A 13,880-nucleotide genomic window follows, 5' to 3' on the forward strand; every position below is an offset into this window, starting at 1 on the left:
CAAATTAATCGCACATTTTTTATCTGTTCTAAATGTACCTGAGAGGAATATTTTTCAAGTTTTTAATACTCTTATCAACATGAGTGGACAAATATACTTTATGCTAATGTTTATTATCATTTGAACAATGACAAATATTCTCATGAATATTAAACACAACAACCTCTGAACATTACACATATTCGCCTCAATTCAACCTGGAACCTCTCATACAATACAAATGGTGTGTGTGTGTATATGTGTGTGTTGGATCGTTGGAGCTATGTGCAACTCAAGGCATATGCTCGAACGGGAGCTGCCTGGACGCTGCAATCATGAGTGTGCTGACTTCTCCTACAATGTCCCGCTGTCTGCTTCCTGCATCAAGTCAAGTGCTCGGCGCAGTTGTGGCGAAATGTCGCTCCTCTGTTTTCATTTAAACAGCTCCTTATATCCGTTAGCGCAGCTAGCTAGCACCAGATGCTAACAACAACAACAATGCACGTAAGGTCTCTCTCTCTCGCTCGCTCGGGCCACACACACACACACACCCTCCCGGTCCTCCCGATGGCCAGTCGGTGCCTGCCGGTGAGCGTGGAAGTGTGGTCTGCCACAAGCGGGCGGCAGGAGCGGGGCTGTCAGCAGATGGTATTTTAAACTCGATGCGCTCTGAAACTACGGGGAGGCCGAGGAAAAAAAATACACATGCGTTAATGGCGTTATTTTTTTTTTTTGCGTTAACGCGTTATTAACGCGTTAAATTGACAGCCCTACTTAGTACATATCTGACATTAACGATTAAACACGTTTGTGCATTCTTTATGAATAAAAACAGAGTCAACCAACCCCCCATGTGTCCTATGTATGTTGGGGACCCTTTGTTTAAAACTAATTGGCCATCGGAATGTGTGGAGTCACATTCCACAGCTCTCCCCCCATTTTGAATGTCCGATAGTCCACCATTTCCACCGGAAATATCAAACATTTAATAAAAGTGAAAAACAATGAACAAGACTTAACGTATTCATCATAATTAATTATATTTATTTCGTTTGGATGTAGGATTTTTGACTTTGTTTAGAGCAGTGATCTTCTACTATATGAACATTTTGGACCCAAAATCACAAAGAAAATATTTTATTTTTCATAACACAAACATACACAACGAAACCATTTAAAAGCTGGAAATATATACATGGGATGTGACTATGATAATGTGAAAGTTTGATTGAGGTAGCATGGGATTTCATTCTGATAAGGCAAAAGTGTTATTATAAATATAATACAAATATATATATATATATACACATTATGTACAACAATCTGTTTTTTCTGTCTTTATCTGTGCCACGCTTCAAAGTGGTTTCTGTCAACTACGACACAGACGGCAACATCACAGATTCCTCCTCCATGTCAAAAAACAAGCTTAAAGCTTGACTCACGTTCAGAGTTCTCTTCATCATAGTTGAGTCTTTAAAACTCTAAATCTATCTAACTATATCTAAATTCTCAATGTTTGTCTGTCACTTTACTTCAATCGCAGTCTCCCGCAGCCTCTCTTCGTCTCCCGCCGCCTGTCTTCGTATATCTTCGTCTCTCTCCATTTCCCGCCGTCTCTCTTCGGTTCCCGCTGTCCCTCTTCGTCTCTTTTCGTCTCGTATCACTCCGTTTAACTGATTACCTCACCCCCTCCCTGGTAAATACATCCTGTTGAGCAGAATCTACAGTTTCCAGTATTTTCCGTTTCGTAAAATGATAAAATACGGCGAAGATATTAAAATATGTGCTTCCATTATTCATACTTTTGAAATGTATCTGTATTAACTTTATATCATCATATGTCCGTGTTTATTGGGTATTTTTGCATGAAACAAAGACTGGCATATAGTTTCAAGCCAGTACTTTTGACAGAAATACACATATACATCCTGTTGAGCAGGATCTACAGTTTCAGTATTTTCCGTTTCGTAAAATGATAAAATACGGCGAAGATATTAAAATATGTGCTTCCATTATTCATACTTCTGAAATATATCTGTATTAACTTTATATCACCGTATCTCCGTGTTTACTGGGTCTTTCTGCATGAAACAAAGACTGGGATATAGTTTCAAGCCAGTACTTTCGACAGAAACACACGGAAATGTTGTCCGGACTGTTGTTTTTATGCGGCACCGGCTTGAACAGGTCATGTGATCTGATCACGCCGGCGTGACGGTTGACTCCAAAGGGTTAATATTAAATACATATAAGTATTTTTACAACTTGTATTTAGAAATACTCTGTTGTAATTATTGATGCATACATGTGTTCATCCATTCAATGTGGCATCTGCTATAATGGGGTTAATGTATGATATTACTTAATAATACAATACATTATAATATATGATATGATAATTACATTTGAGTTTTATTCATTTCTTATCTCATAGTTTCTCATTATTATTATTTGTATCGCTCATCTTATTTTTGATTTTATTAATCTGTGCTGTCCTGTTTTTCACTCTCACCCTGTTGCTGTTTGAACTACTGAATTTCCCCACGGGATTAATAAAGGTCCATCTTATTTTAATGTATAAGTTGATAATAACATATTATGCACCGGAACGGATTGACGGTATTCTTATTATTTTTTATACATATTTATACTTTCTATTTGTTGTATTTGTTAATACATTTTGGTTCTTTTTTTTTATGTAACCTATTCATATTTGATCAGATATAGAAGTTGACGGGACCCTCTTGGGGAGGACGGAGACGGGACCCTCTTGGGGATGGCCCATGGTGACGTGGAGCCGAGAAGGAGGCCTAGAAAATGTTTCCCGCTCTGAGGTATGATTGTGGTGATCAACTGAATATGGGCCGCACTGTTTCTCCTGATGTGCAGCAAATGCTTCTGTCTACATGGATCTTTGTGTGGGGCAATCAAACAGTGTTGGGATCAGCTGTCTCTGCGGCAGCTCAGCAGCCTCTTCACATGCGTGAACACCTCCTTTAACTTCAGTCCGTACACCACGGGGTTCAGTACAGTAGGTACTAGCATCAGCATGGAGGTGATGAGGGTGGTGTCAGATTCTCTGTTGCTCTGCAGGCGGCGAAGCATCAGATCTAAGCAGACGCTGATGGAATAGTTAAAGAAGACGAGCAGGTGAGGAAGACAGGTTTGTAGAGCTTTGCTGCTGAAGCTACGTGAGCGCCGCAGGCAGATGAAGAGGATCCTAGCGTAGGAGAAGAGAATGAAGGCTGCAGGCAGGAAGACGATAACGGCTGTGAACAGCAGAATGAAAAGTCCACTCAGCTGTGCTGCAGCACCAGCGCAACTCAGGCTCACAAGGCTGTTGATGTTGCAGTAGGCCCTGTCGAGCTGCACCCTGCAGATCGGTAAGCGGCTAACCAGCAGCGTTGAGACTCCCACTAGAATAGCAGGCAGCATCCAGCAGAGAAGCAGCATCAGCACCACCTTGGCAGGAGTTACCAGCACAGCGTAGTGCATCGGGTGGCAGATGGACAGGTAGCGGTCAAAGGCCATGGCCGACAACAGGAAGAAGCTAGCTCCACCAAGAGAGGAAACAAAGAAACCCTGGCACAGACACAAAGTCCGGGACACCTGCACCAAGCCGGCGCCGGACAGCAACAGATCAGACAGATGTTTAGGATAAATCAGTGTGCTGGCTGTGAGAGAGTTCAGCAGAAGTGATGCCACGAAGGCAAACATGGGCCGGTGAAGAGCTCGCTGCGAACAGATGATATAAATCACCAGAGAGTCACTGAACAACACGAAGAGGTACAGCAACAAAAACACGAAGAATAAGAGCGAGCTGTGGCCAGACAGCGAGGAGAAACCGACCAGCGTCAGGGACGAGGTCACGTTAAACCCTGATGACGTCATGAGGAGACCCCACCAAACAACACGCTGTGACCTCAGGTCAACAACAACAACAACAACAACAGAGCTAACCAACCTGTTAACATCTAAATAAAGGATATAACATTAGTTTATATCACATTGACATATACAGTAGTAATAAGGAAACTGGAATATTTAGAACACACATTTATTTAACATTCATATTTAACACGTGTATTCATAGAATATGAATTCACAGTTAATTAATCAGATACTAAAATATCTGCTTTAACATTAATGTATAGGTCAATGATAAATATCTATCACGAATCAGAAACAGGCAAAAGCATCATCGCAAGGAACACGAAACATGAGAAACATGACATTAATATATGTGAAATTAGTCATAAACCAGCAGAACAATCATCACAAGGAACACGAAACATGAGAAACATGACATTAATATATGTGAAATTAGTCATAAACAAGCAGAACAATCATCACAAGGAACACGAAACGTGAGGAGAAACGGACCTGAATCCACCTGTTTAAACATTAACTTCAATGTATATAACATTAATATATACAGCATTAATATAAAGTACATATTTAGTTTCATAATGAATCAGGAAAAGGCAGATAGATTATTACCGTGAACACGAAACATGAGGAGAAACTGACCTGAATCCAGCTGGTGAAACATTTATGTTAATACATACACACAACATTAATAGTTATAACATTAATTTAAAGAATGTTAATATGATTAATCATGAAAACAGAGAAACATAATCTCAGTAAACATGAGGAGAAACTGACCTGAATTCACCTGGTTAAATATTAACGTGAATATATAACAATAATGTAAGAAACATTTATACATATGACTTCAAAATAACATTTATAAGTGAGATATTAAACTAAGATTAGTACAAGGAACACGGAATATGAGGAGAAACTGACCTGAATCCACCTGTTTAAACATTAACTTCAATTTATATAACATTAATATATACAGAATTAATATAAAGTACATATTTAGTTTCATAATGAATCAGGAAAAGGCAGAAAGATTATTACCGTGAACACGAAACACGAGGAGAAACTGACCTGAATCCACCTGTTTAAACATTAATATATACAGCATTAATATAAAGTACATATTTAGTTTCATAATGAATCAGGAAAAGGCAGAAAGATTATTACAGTGAACACGAAACATGAGGAGAAACGGACCTGAATCCAGCTGGTGAAACATTAATACAACATTAATGTGGATATGATGAAGCACGTACAGACAGAGACAGCATCTCAGTGAACAAGAAGAGAAACTGACCTGAGTCCAGCTGGTGAAACATTAATGTAGATATGATGAAGCACGTACAGACAGAGACAGCATCTCAGTGAACAAGAAGAGAAACTGACCTGAGTCCAGCTGGTGAAACATTAATGTAGATATGATGAAGCACGTACAGACAGAGGCAGCATCTCAGTGAACATGAGGAGAAACTGACCTGAGACCAGCTGGTGAAACATTAATGTAGATATGATGAAGCACGTACAGACAGAGGCAGCATCTCAGTGAACATGAGGAGAAACTGACCTGAGTCCAGCTGGTGAAACATTAATACAACATTAATGTGGATATGATGAAGCACGTACAGACAGAGACAGCATCTCAGTGAACAAGAGGAGAAACTGACCTGAGACCAGCTGGTGAAACATTAATGTAGATATGATGAAGCACGTACAGACAGAGGCAGCATCTCAGTGAACATGAGGAGAAACTGACCTGAGTCCAGCTGGTGAAACATTAATGTAGATATGATGAAGCACGTACAGACAGAGGCAGCATCTCAGTGAACAAGAGGAGAAACTGACCTGAGTCCAGCTGGTGAAACATTAATGTAGATATGATGAAGCACGTACAGACAGAGGCAGCATCTCAGTGAACATGAGGAGAAACTGACCTGAGTCCAGCTGGTGAAACATTAATGTAGATATGATGAAGCACGTACAGACAGAGGCAGCATCTCAGTGAACAAGAGGAGAAACTGACCTGAGTCCAGCTGGTGAAACATTAATGTAGATATGATGAAGCACGTACAGACAGAGGCAGCATCTCAGTGAACAAGAGGAGAAACTGACCTGAGTCCAGCTGGTGAAACATTAATGTAGATATGATGAAGCACGTACAGACAGAGGCAGCATCTCAGTGAACAAGAAGAGAAACTGACCTGAGTCCAGCTGGTGAAACATTAATACAACATTAATGTGGATATGATGAAGCACGTACAGACAGAGACAGCATCTCAGTGAACAAGAAGAGAAACTGACCTGAGTCCAGCTGGTGAAACATTAATACAACATTAATGTGGATATGATGAAGCACGTACAGACAGAGGCAGCATCTCAGTGAACAAGAGGAGAAACTGACCTGAGACCAGCTGGTGAAACATTAATGTAGATATGATGAAGCACGTACAGACAGAGGCAGCATCTCAGTGAACAAGAGGAGAAACTGACCTGAGACCAGCTGGTGAAACATTAATGTAGATATGATGAAGCACGTACAGACAGAGGCAGCATCTCAGTGAACAAGAAGCTGTGAAGCTGCTTTTATCACCATCCCTTCTTCCTCCGTGGAGATCATTGTATATTCATTAAAGGTCATCTGCCAATCACAAATATCTTGTTGTTTGGAATGGCAGGTTCTGAGAAGGCAATGTCAAGTTAATGTAAAACAGACATAAACATCTTCAAATAGTAAAAACTACTCATATGCTAAAACCTCTCGTTCTTAACACAGACTATATTCAGGGTCGATATGGGTTGAACTGAGATTCCCACACACACTTTAAGATGTTCTGATACGCCCGACCGATACAAAGCACGGCTTTGAAGGAAAGGATGAAGTCACTAATCATGTAGTTGCTTTGAACTGTTCTTTGGTAAGTGTGCAGAGCAATGGTGATTTGAAGGTTGAATATTTGTGTATATATTAATGATTAATGTAAATTAATTCCAGTTAAATGTAACTATTAGGAAGACGGTTCTGTTTGTAATTCTTTCTGTTTTCATTGTGTTATTTGGTGGCATCAATGTGTGCATGTGATACAGGAGCAGTGTCTTTCGGGCCTCGTAGCCCTTCAGGTCAGAATAAAGAGATCCTCGACCACGCACCGCATAGAAAGGTTCAACCTGTCTGGGAATGGATGCAAAACATCTGTTGTCTCATTATCATCTATTTGCTGAGGTTTGGTTTTGAGTCCAAACGTGTTAAAGCAGGAACACGTGCAGCGCTGTGGGCCGCTGGTTAGCATCTGTTCCCTTCATGAGCACATCCAGTGTGACTGACATCCAATTAACATTCATGGCAGAGCACACATTTAATTAACCAGAAAAACCCAATCTTTCACTTATTCGGGATGGACATGATCCTCAGAGACGTTTAATTATATTTCAATCATCCGTCTTTCTTGGTCATTGTGCAATATTACTCATTATGAATAAAACACACCAGGACACAGCTCTTCGGGTCCCGCGGGGAAATACCCGTTGTGTCCTCGTTACGGCCTCTAATGTAATCTGACTGGCAGCTCAACGCCCTCTCTCAATCACTGTGCTGGACAAAGACGACAACTCCACTCATTTAATAAGCTTTTTACTTTAGAAATCATTAAGAGGTGTTAATATGTGGAGATTATCCTGCTGAACTAAACGTATAAGAATCATAAACATTTGTTTAAAGAGCAACTTGCAGGTTAGAGACCCCAGTGAATAAATGTGTAGGAAAATGATGTATACTCTAGATTTTCCAGAAATATACTCTACAGTGACTTCTGGCGTCGTTTTTGCAAGACATTTTTACTTCCGTATAAAAAAAGACCACCCGCGTGACCTCCCGCGTGTGACGTCACATCAGGGAGAGCGGACGGTCTAACGTTTTTTTGTCTTGGCTAGGCTGTTGCTGAGTAACGCAAAAGTAAGGAGTAACGAAGTAAAGTAATATATTACTTTTTTAGAGTAACGACCCCATCTCTGCCTAGGGCCCCCACCGACTCTAGGATCGCCACTGAACATTTCTACAGTAGAAAAGACGATATCACAAATAATACACTTTTAAAAAATCGGGGAAAATGTAAATGTTGTATAAAAGACATTTATTGTTTATGTACTCTTTACATGTGGAACCTTTGTCCTTTGTTAGGCGGGTTAACTGAATCCTGGCTCCACTTTACTGTCTCTCCACAGGCCAGGACGTGATGTTACCGTGTGTAGGCATGGTGCTATGTTCAAGGTTCAAGGCTTTTATTAGTCATGCGTACATACAGGGTTCTTACACCTTTTCCAAAGTCAAATTCAAGCACTTTTCAAGCATTTTCAAGGTGCATTTTCCAGCTGTTCAAGCATCTTACAGCTGTTGTAAATTACATATTTATATACACATACTCAAATGATTATTTCCTACCTCACATTAAATCAGATGTTCTTTATGCTATAAACAACCAAATGTGTGTTTCGTGATAGCCTTCTACACGAGGAGGAACAATTAAAGAAAAGAAAACTAAGTTTAATATTTCAAAATGAGTGATCTGTACGCAGACTGGGCCTCCCATATAACCTGGCTGAGCCGATATACAACAATCAGCCAAATCACTTCTCAATACATTATTGATTAATTGTTGAGGTACTTTTAGGTTGGTAGTGAACGCAAGTCAGAGGTACATGGTGTACTTCTACTCCACTGCAGTTCAGAGGTACATGGTGTACTTCTACTTCTCTACAGTTCAGAGGTACATGGTGTACTTCTACTCCTCTACAGTTCAGAGGTACATGGTGTACTTCTACTGCACAACAGTTCAGAGGTACATGGTGTACTTCTACTCCACTACAGTTCAGAGGTACATGGTGTACTTCTACTCCACTACATGTATTTAACACCTTTAGTTACTTCACAGATGTGGATGAATGATGTGAAATATAACCAAGTGTTAAATCAGACTTTAGTTCCACCTGGAGTGAATCCACCAGCTACCCTGCAGTCTACAAAGTACTTCAGACTAGCTGCACCTCCACCAGCTACCCTGCAGTCTACAAAGTACTTCAGACTAGCTGCACCTCCACCAGCTACCCTGCAGTCTACAAAGTACTTCAGACTAGCTGCACCTCCACCAGCTACCCTGCAGTCTACAAAGTACTTCAGACTAGCTGCACCTCCACCAGCTACCCTGCAGTCTACAAAGTACTTCAGACTAGCTGCACCTTCACCAGCTACCCTGCAGTCTACAAAGTACTTCAGACTAGCTGCACCTTCACCAGCTACCCTGCAGTCTACAAAGTACTTCAGACTAGCTGCACCTCCACCAGCTACCCTGCAGTCTACAAAGTACTTCAGACTAGCTGCACCTCCACCAGCTACCCTGCAGTCTACAAAGTACTTCAGACTAGCTGCACCTCCACCAGCTACCCTGCAGTCTACAAAGTACTTCAGACTAGCTGCACCTCCACCAGCTACCCTGCAGTCTACAAAGTACTTCAGACTAGCTGCACCTCCACCAGCTACCCTGCAGTCTACAAAGTACTTCAGACTAGCTGCACCTCCACCAGCTACCCTGCAGTCTACAAAGTACTTCAGACTAGCTGCACCTCCACCAGCTACCCTGCAGTCTACAAAGTACTTCAGACTAGCTGCACCTCCACCAGCTACCCTGCAGTCTACAAAGTACTTCAGACTAGCTGCACCTTCACCAGCTACCCTGCAGTCTACAAAGTACTTCAGACTAGCTGCACCTCCACCAGCTACCCTGCAGTCTACAAAGTACTTCAGACTAGCTGCACCTCCACCAGCTACCCTGCAGTCTACAAAGTACTTCAGACTAGCTGCACCTTCACCAGCTACCCTGCAGTCTACAAAGTACTTCAGACTAGCTGCACCTCCACCAGCTACCCTGCAGTCTACAAAGTACTTCAGACTAGCTGCACCTTCACCAGCTACCCTGCAGTCTACAAAGTACTTCAGACTAGCTGCACCTCCACCAGCTACCCTGCAGTCTACAAAGTACTTCAGACTAGCTGCACCTTCACCAGCTACCCTGCAGTCTACAAAGTACTTCAGACTAGCTGCACCTCCACCAGCTACCCTGCAGTCTACAAAGTACTTCAGACTAGCTGCACCTCCACCAGCTACCCTGCAGTCTACAAAGTACTTCAGACTAGCTGCACCTTCACCAGCTACCCTGCAGTCTACAAAGTACTTCAGACTAGCTGCACCTCCACCAGCTACCCTGCAGTCTACAAAGTACTTCAGACTAGCTGCACCTCCACCAGCTCTGAGAACACTTTAATGATCAATCATTATAAAATATATCATATATATTATTCTGAAATGGACCAATCTGCACAACGACTACTTTTACTGTCGCTACTTTCACTATATTTAGATGAGAATACTTTTCTATTTTCACTTGAGGAACATTTTGAATGCAGGACTTTTACTGTAACAGAGTATTCCTACACTCTGGTACTTCTACTTTTACTAAGTACAAGATCTGAGTACTTCTACTTTTACACAAGTACAAGACCTGAGTACTTCTACTTTTACTCAAGTATACACGATCTGAGTACTTCTACTTTTACTCAAGTACAAGATCTGAGTACTTCTACTTTTACTAAGTACAAGATCTGAGTACTTATAATTTCACTACAATATCTGAGTACTTCTACTTTGACTCAAGTACACGATCTGAGTACTTCTACTTTTACTCAAACAATATCTGAGTACTTGTACTTTTACTCAAGTACAATATCTGAGTACTTATTCCACCTCTGGTAGCGTATTAGCCTGAATTGTAGCCACAAAATCACGCAGAGCTGCATAAAAATAGACTCACAATGGTAACAAGTGGAAAATAATATTTACAAATGTGTACAATGATTTGTCGGTAATTTTGACTACTCAAGACACCTGACTTATACATATTCAAAGGAAGACTGTGTTCATTCTACAATTACATGGGATTAAAGCAAAATGTAGTTTTACTAGTATAATACTTCAATTTTATATAAAAGACAGTTTATTTTCATCTGTTTTCAAATAAACAAAGTATTGGCTTTCAGAATATTAAACTTGTTTCGGCAAATTCAGAAGATAAATACAGCTTTGAAGCTTCGGCATAATTACAAGCAGAGAACGGACTAATGTAACGTCACAGCAAGCGTAACAGCCGGTGTTTCTTGTGAGTGTTTCCCCGGTACACAAACGCACTCGCGAGCTTCCCCCAGACCAGTAATAGAAACGAAAATGTGTCTTCGGGTCAATGTGACAGATTTCGATAGAGCAAGTCACATTTGGTTTAGGCTCGAAACATACTACCAGTAGAAATACATTGCGTTCAAAATCGCTCTGTGTCGAATCAATAGATTATATTTCGTGACTATAACACGAAATGCCGTGAGTGCTTCGTCCTCTGAACACCACACGATGGCGACTGTAACGCACATACCATAGGTACGCTCCTCTGAAATGATTGTCCCCTGCAATTATTATTATTATCCCTCAATCGAGTTTGCTATTCAGCTCGCTAACGTTAGCTTAAACAAACGTAACATGCAACGTTAGCCTAATCTAAAATGCTCTTCTACGGCGTACCTTTCATGTTGCTCGTCAGCGCAGACTCTCGCATCGTTATTTGTTGCAAACTTTGCAGGAGGCTACTCGTGGGCTTGACCCTCGTCTTAGCCATGGCTTGTATTGGTCTTCTGCTCGCCAACGCTCGTTGAAACGGCAACCTCCTGGCACACAGTCATCTATCTCTCATCAGAATGCCCAGGTCACGTAACTCAAACACTTGCAGGTCGCGCGCATAGCGCGGGAAGGCCGCAGCGGAGATGTTTTATGTAGAAGCGAAGCAATTCTTTTCTTTTAATCTAAAAAGCGTGCAAGTAAATACAAAAAGTAAAATAGTACAATAAGAGTTTATATACAAGTGATTGGAATATGATATATTTAAGCAATAGCTCACGACAGGCCGTGGTATATGCTCATTATATCACAGCTATGGGGCGTGGACGCGATGCGAAGCGGCCCCCCAAGGACACACCGGCTTTACAGACGTAGCAGTGGCGGGTTTCACCCCTTGATCTGATGATCATTGCACAGCACACTGCGCCACACCGTCCATCTTCACGCCTCGAGGTCATCGAGGCGCTTTTACAAGTACACATTGGTATTATACATGTACTGTGGACAATACCCACAGGAGCAAATCCGGGTGAAGTGTCTTGCCCAAGGACACAACGGCCTGACGCAGTGGAGGCGGGAGCGGGTTTCGAACTGGAGTTCCCCAACGCCCCCTTGATCTGATGATCGGATGCACAGACCACTGCGCCACCCATCCCTGTGACCACTAACGGTCATAATTTCTCTGCTTTGTTTCAAGACCCGCATCAGAAAGCTTTTGAATGGTGGTCCTTTTCCAGTTGGTCTACCTGCTCTTCACGTAGCCCTGCATGTCGTCGTGTAGGTGCTCTCTGGAGATAGGCACTCCTCAATCCACTCCTCTATAGTAAGACCCCCCCGGAGGTCGAAGTTAATCTTAAATGTTTCCATCGTATGCTTTGTAAGTTTGTTTCGTAACGGAAGAAATGTAAATATATTTATAAAACTGACAAGTCAAATCAAGCAATCTGATTGCTCGATAGTATTTTTGCGGACTTCTTTGATTACAGATTTGAAAACATCGTTGCTTGCTTTAAAAGTAGCACAATTCATGATGTCAAACCTTGGAAAGTATCTAGATATCCTGCCCTGATGCCAAAGGAACTGCACACTGTATGTTTTGCCGTTTAATGTCTATGTCTGGACCGCTGCGTAAAAAGGAGGGTTTCTGCCCCGCTGCTTTCTTGTTCCAGTATTGCTTTTCAACCCAACGGTATACTGTTTTTCTCAGACGCGGAGGGATACTGACTTGTTGTGAAAAGTAACTTACAATTCTACACGTGGTATACGCTCAGTATATCACGGCTAAGAACCAATCAGATTGCTTGATTTGACTTGTCCGTTTTATAATAGATCAATAATTTCTAAATTGCAGCCAGATTAAGGCGAGACACGGCAGACAAAAACAGCGTTTTTCAAGTACTGGTCAATTTTGATTCTATAACATGTTTTCTTTCAGGCTTTTGGAAGGAAAACGTACAAAATAAGGTGTTTATTTTTACTATAGTTTGTCTGTTTGCGTCTGAAGATTTCTCCTAAATTCAACAAAAGTTAGCATTCTAACGTAACAAAGTACTGCGACCGCTGTGTGCACCATGTGATCAGAGATATCGCTGGAAAGCTCCGTCACTCCTGCACAATCTCATCTGATCCAAATAAGGTCATTTCCTTTGTATCAGCAACCAATCGTGAAAGCACAAAGGGGTCTTAAACCAAGAAACGAAATCTCATTGGCTGGTGTCAATTTCTGACAACGTGATGCGTCACGTGGTGTGCTAAAACACTTCCTGGTTAGCTTTCCGCTAGAAATTGAAATCTCAATTTATCTGTGTCTGTCCCTGCAGCTCTCTCTGTCCTTAGCTCATTTGGTGCTGTATCCGGTTATAAACTCAATTTAAGTAAAACCGAATTGTTCCCTTTAAATAGAGCGGCGCGTGAGTTCCCTCTACATAGTCTACCATTTAAAATTGCACTACACAGCTTCACTTACCTCGGGATCCAGGTGACCGATACATTTAAAGATCTTTATAAAGCTAATTTTACCCCCCTTTTGTCCCGCGTACAGGAAGACTTCGACCGCTGGTCAGTGTTACATCTGTCTCTGGTTGCCCGAATTAACTCTATAAAGATGAATATACTCCCCAAATTTCTATATTTATTTCAATGTGTGCCCATTTTCCTCACTCAAACTTTTTTCAGAGAGATACCACAGCTCCTTCAGTGAGGCTGCTGCTCCACGGTGTTTCAGAGAGATACCACAGCTCCTTCAGTGAGGCTGCTGCTCCACGGTGTTTCAGAGAGATACCACAGCTCCTTCAGTGAGGCTGCTGCT

The 13,880-nt window shown here is 41.6% G+C and overlaps 1 protein-coding gene across 1 annotated transcript; it reads right to left on the minus strand.

The window, feature by feature from the left end:
* Nucleotides 1-2,922: 2,922 nt before the first annotated feature.
* LOC117443170 (olfactory receptor 6N2-like) lies at nt 2,923-3,870 on the minus strand. The gene has a single exon (XM_034079120.1). The coding sequence runs from the start codon at nt 3,868-3,870 to the stop codon at nt 2,923-2,925; it is 948 nt and encodes a 315-aa protein (XP_033935011.1).
* Nucleotides 3,871-13,880: the final 10,010 nt, after the last annotated feature.

Source organism: Pseudochaenichthys georgianus, unplaced genomic scaffold (assembly GCF_902827115.2).
Source record: "Pseudochaenichthys georgianus unplaced genomic scaffold, fPseGeo1.2 scaffold_549_arrow_ctg1, whole genome shotgun sequence".
NCBI classification, from domain to species: Eukaryota; Metazoa; Chordata; class Actinopteri; order Perciformes; family Channichthyidae; genus Pseudochaenichthys; species Pseudochaenichthys georgianus.

Bases quoted from the DNA above. Each gene is read 5' to 3' on its own strand.
- LOC117443170 (XM_034079120.1), bottom strand. From the start codon at position 3,870: ATGACGTCATCAGGGTTTAACGTGACCTCGTCCCTGACGCTGGTCGGT.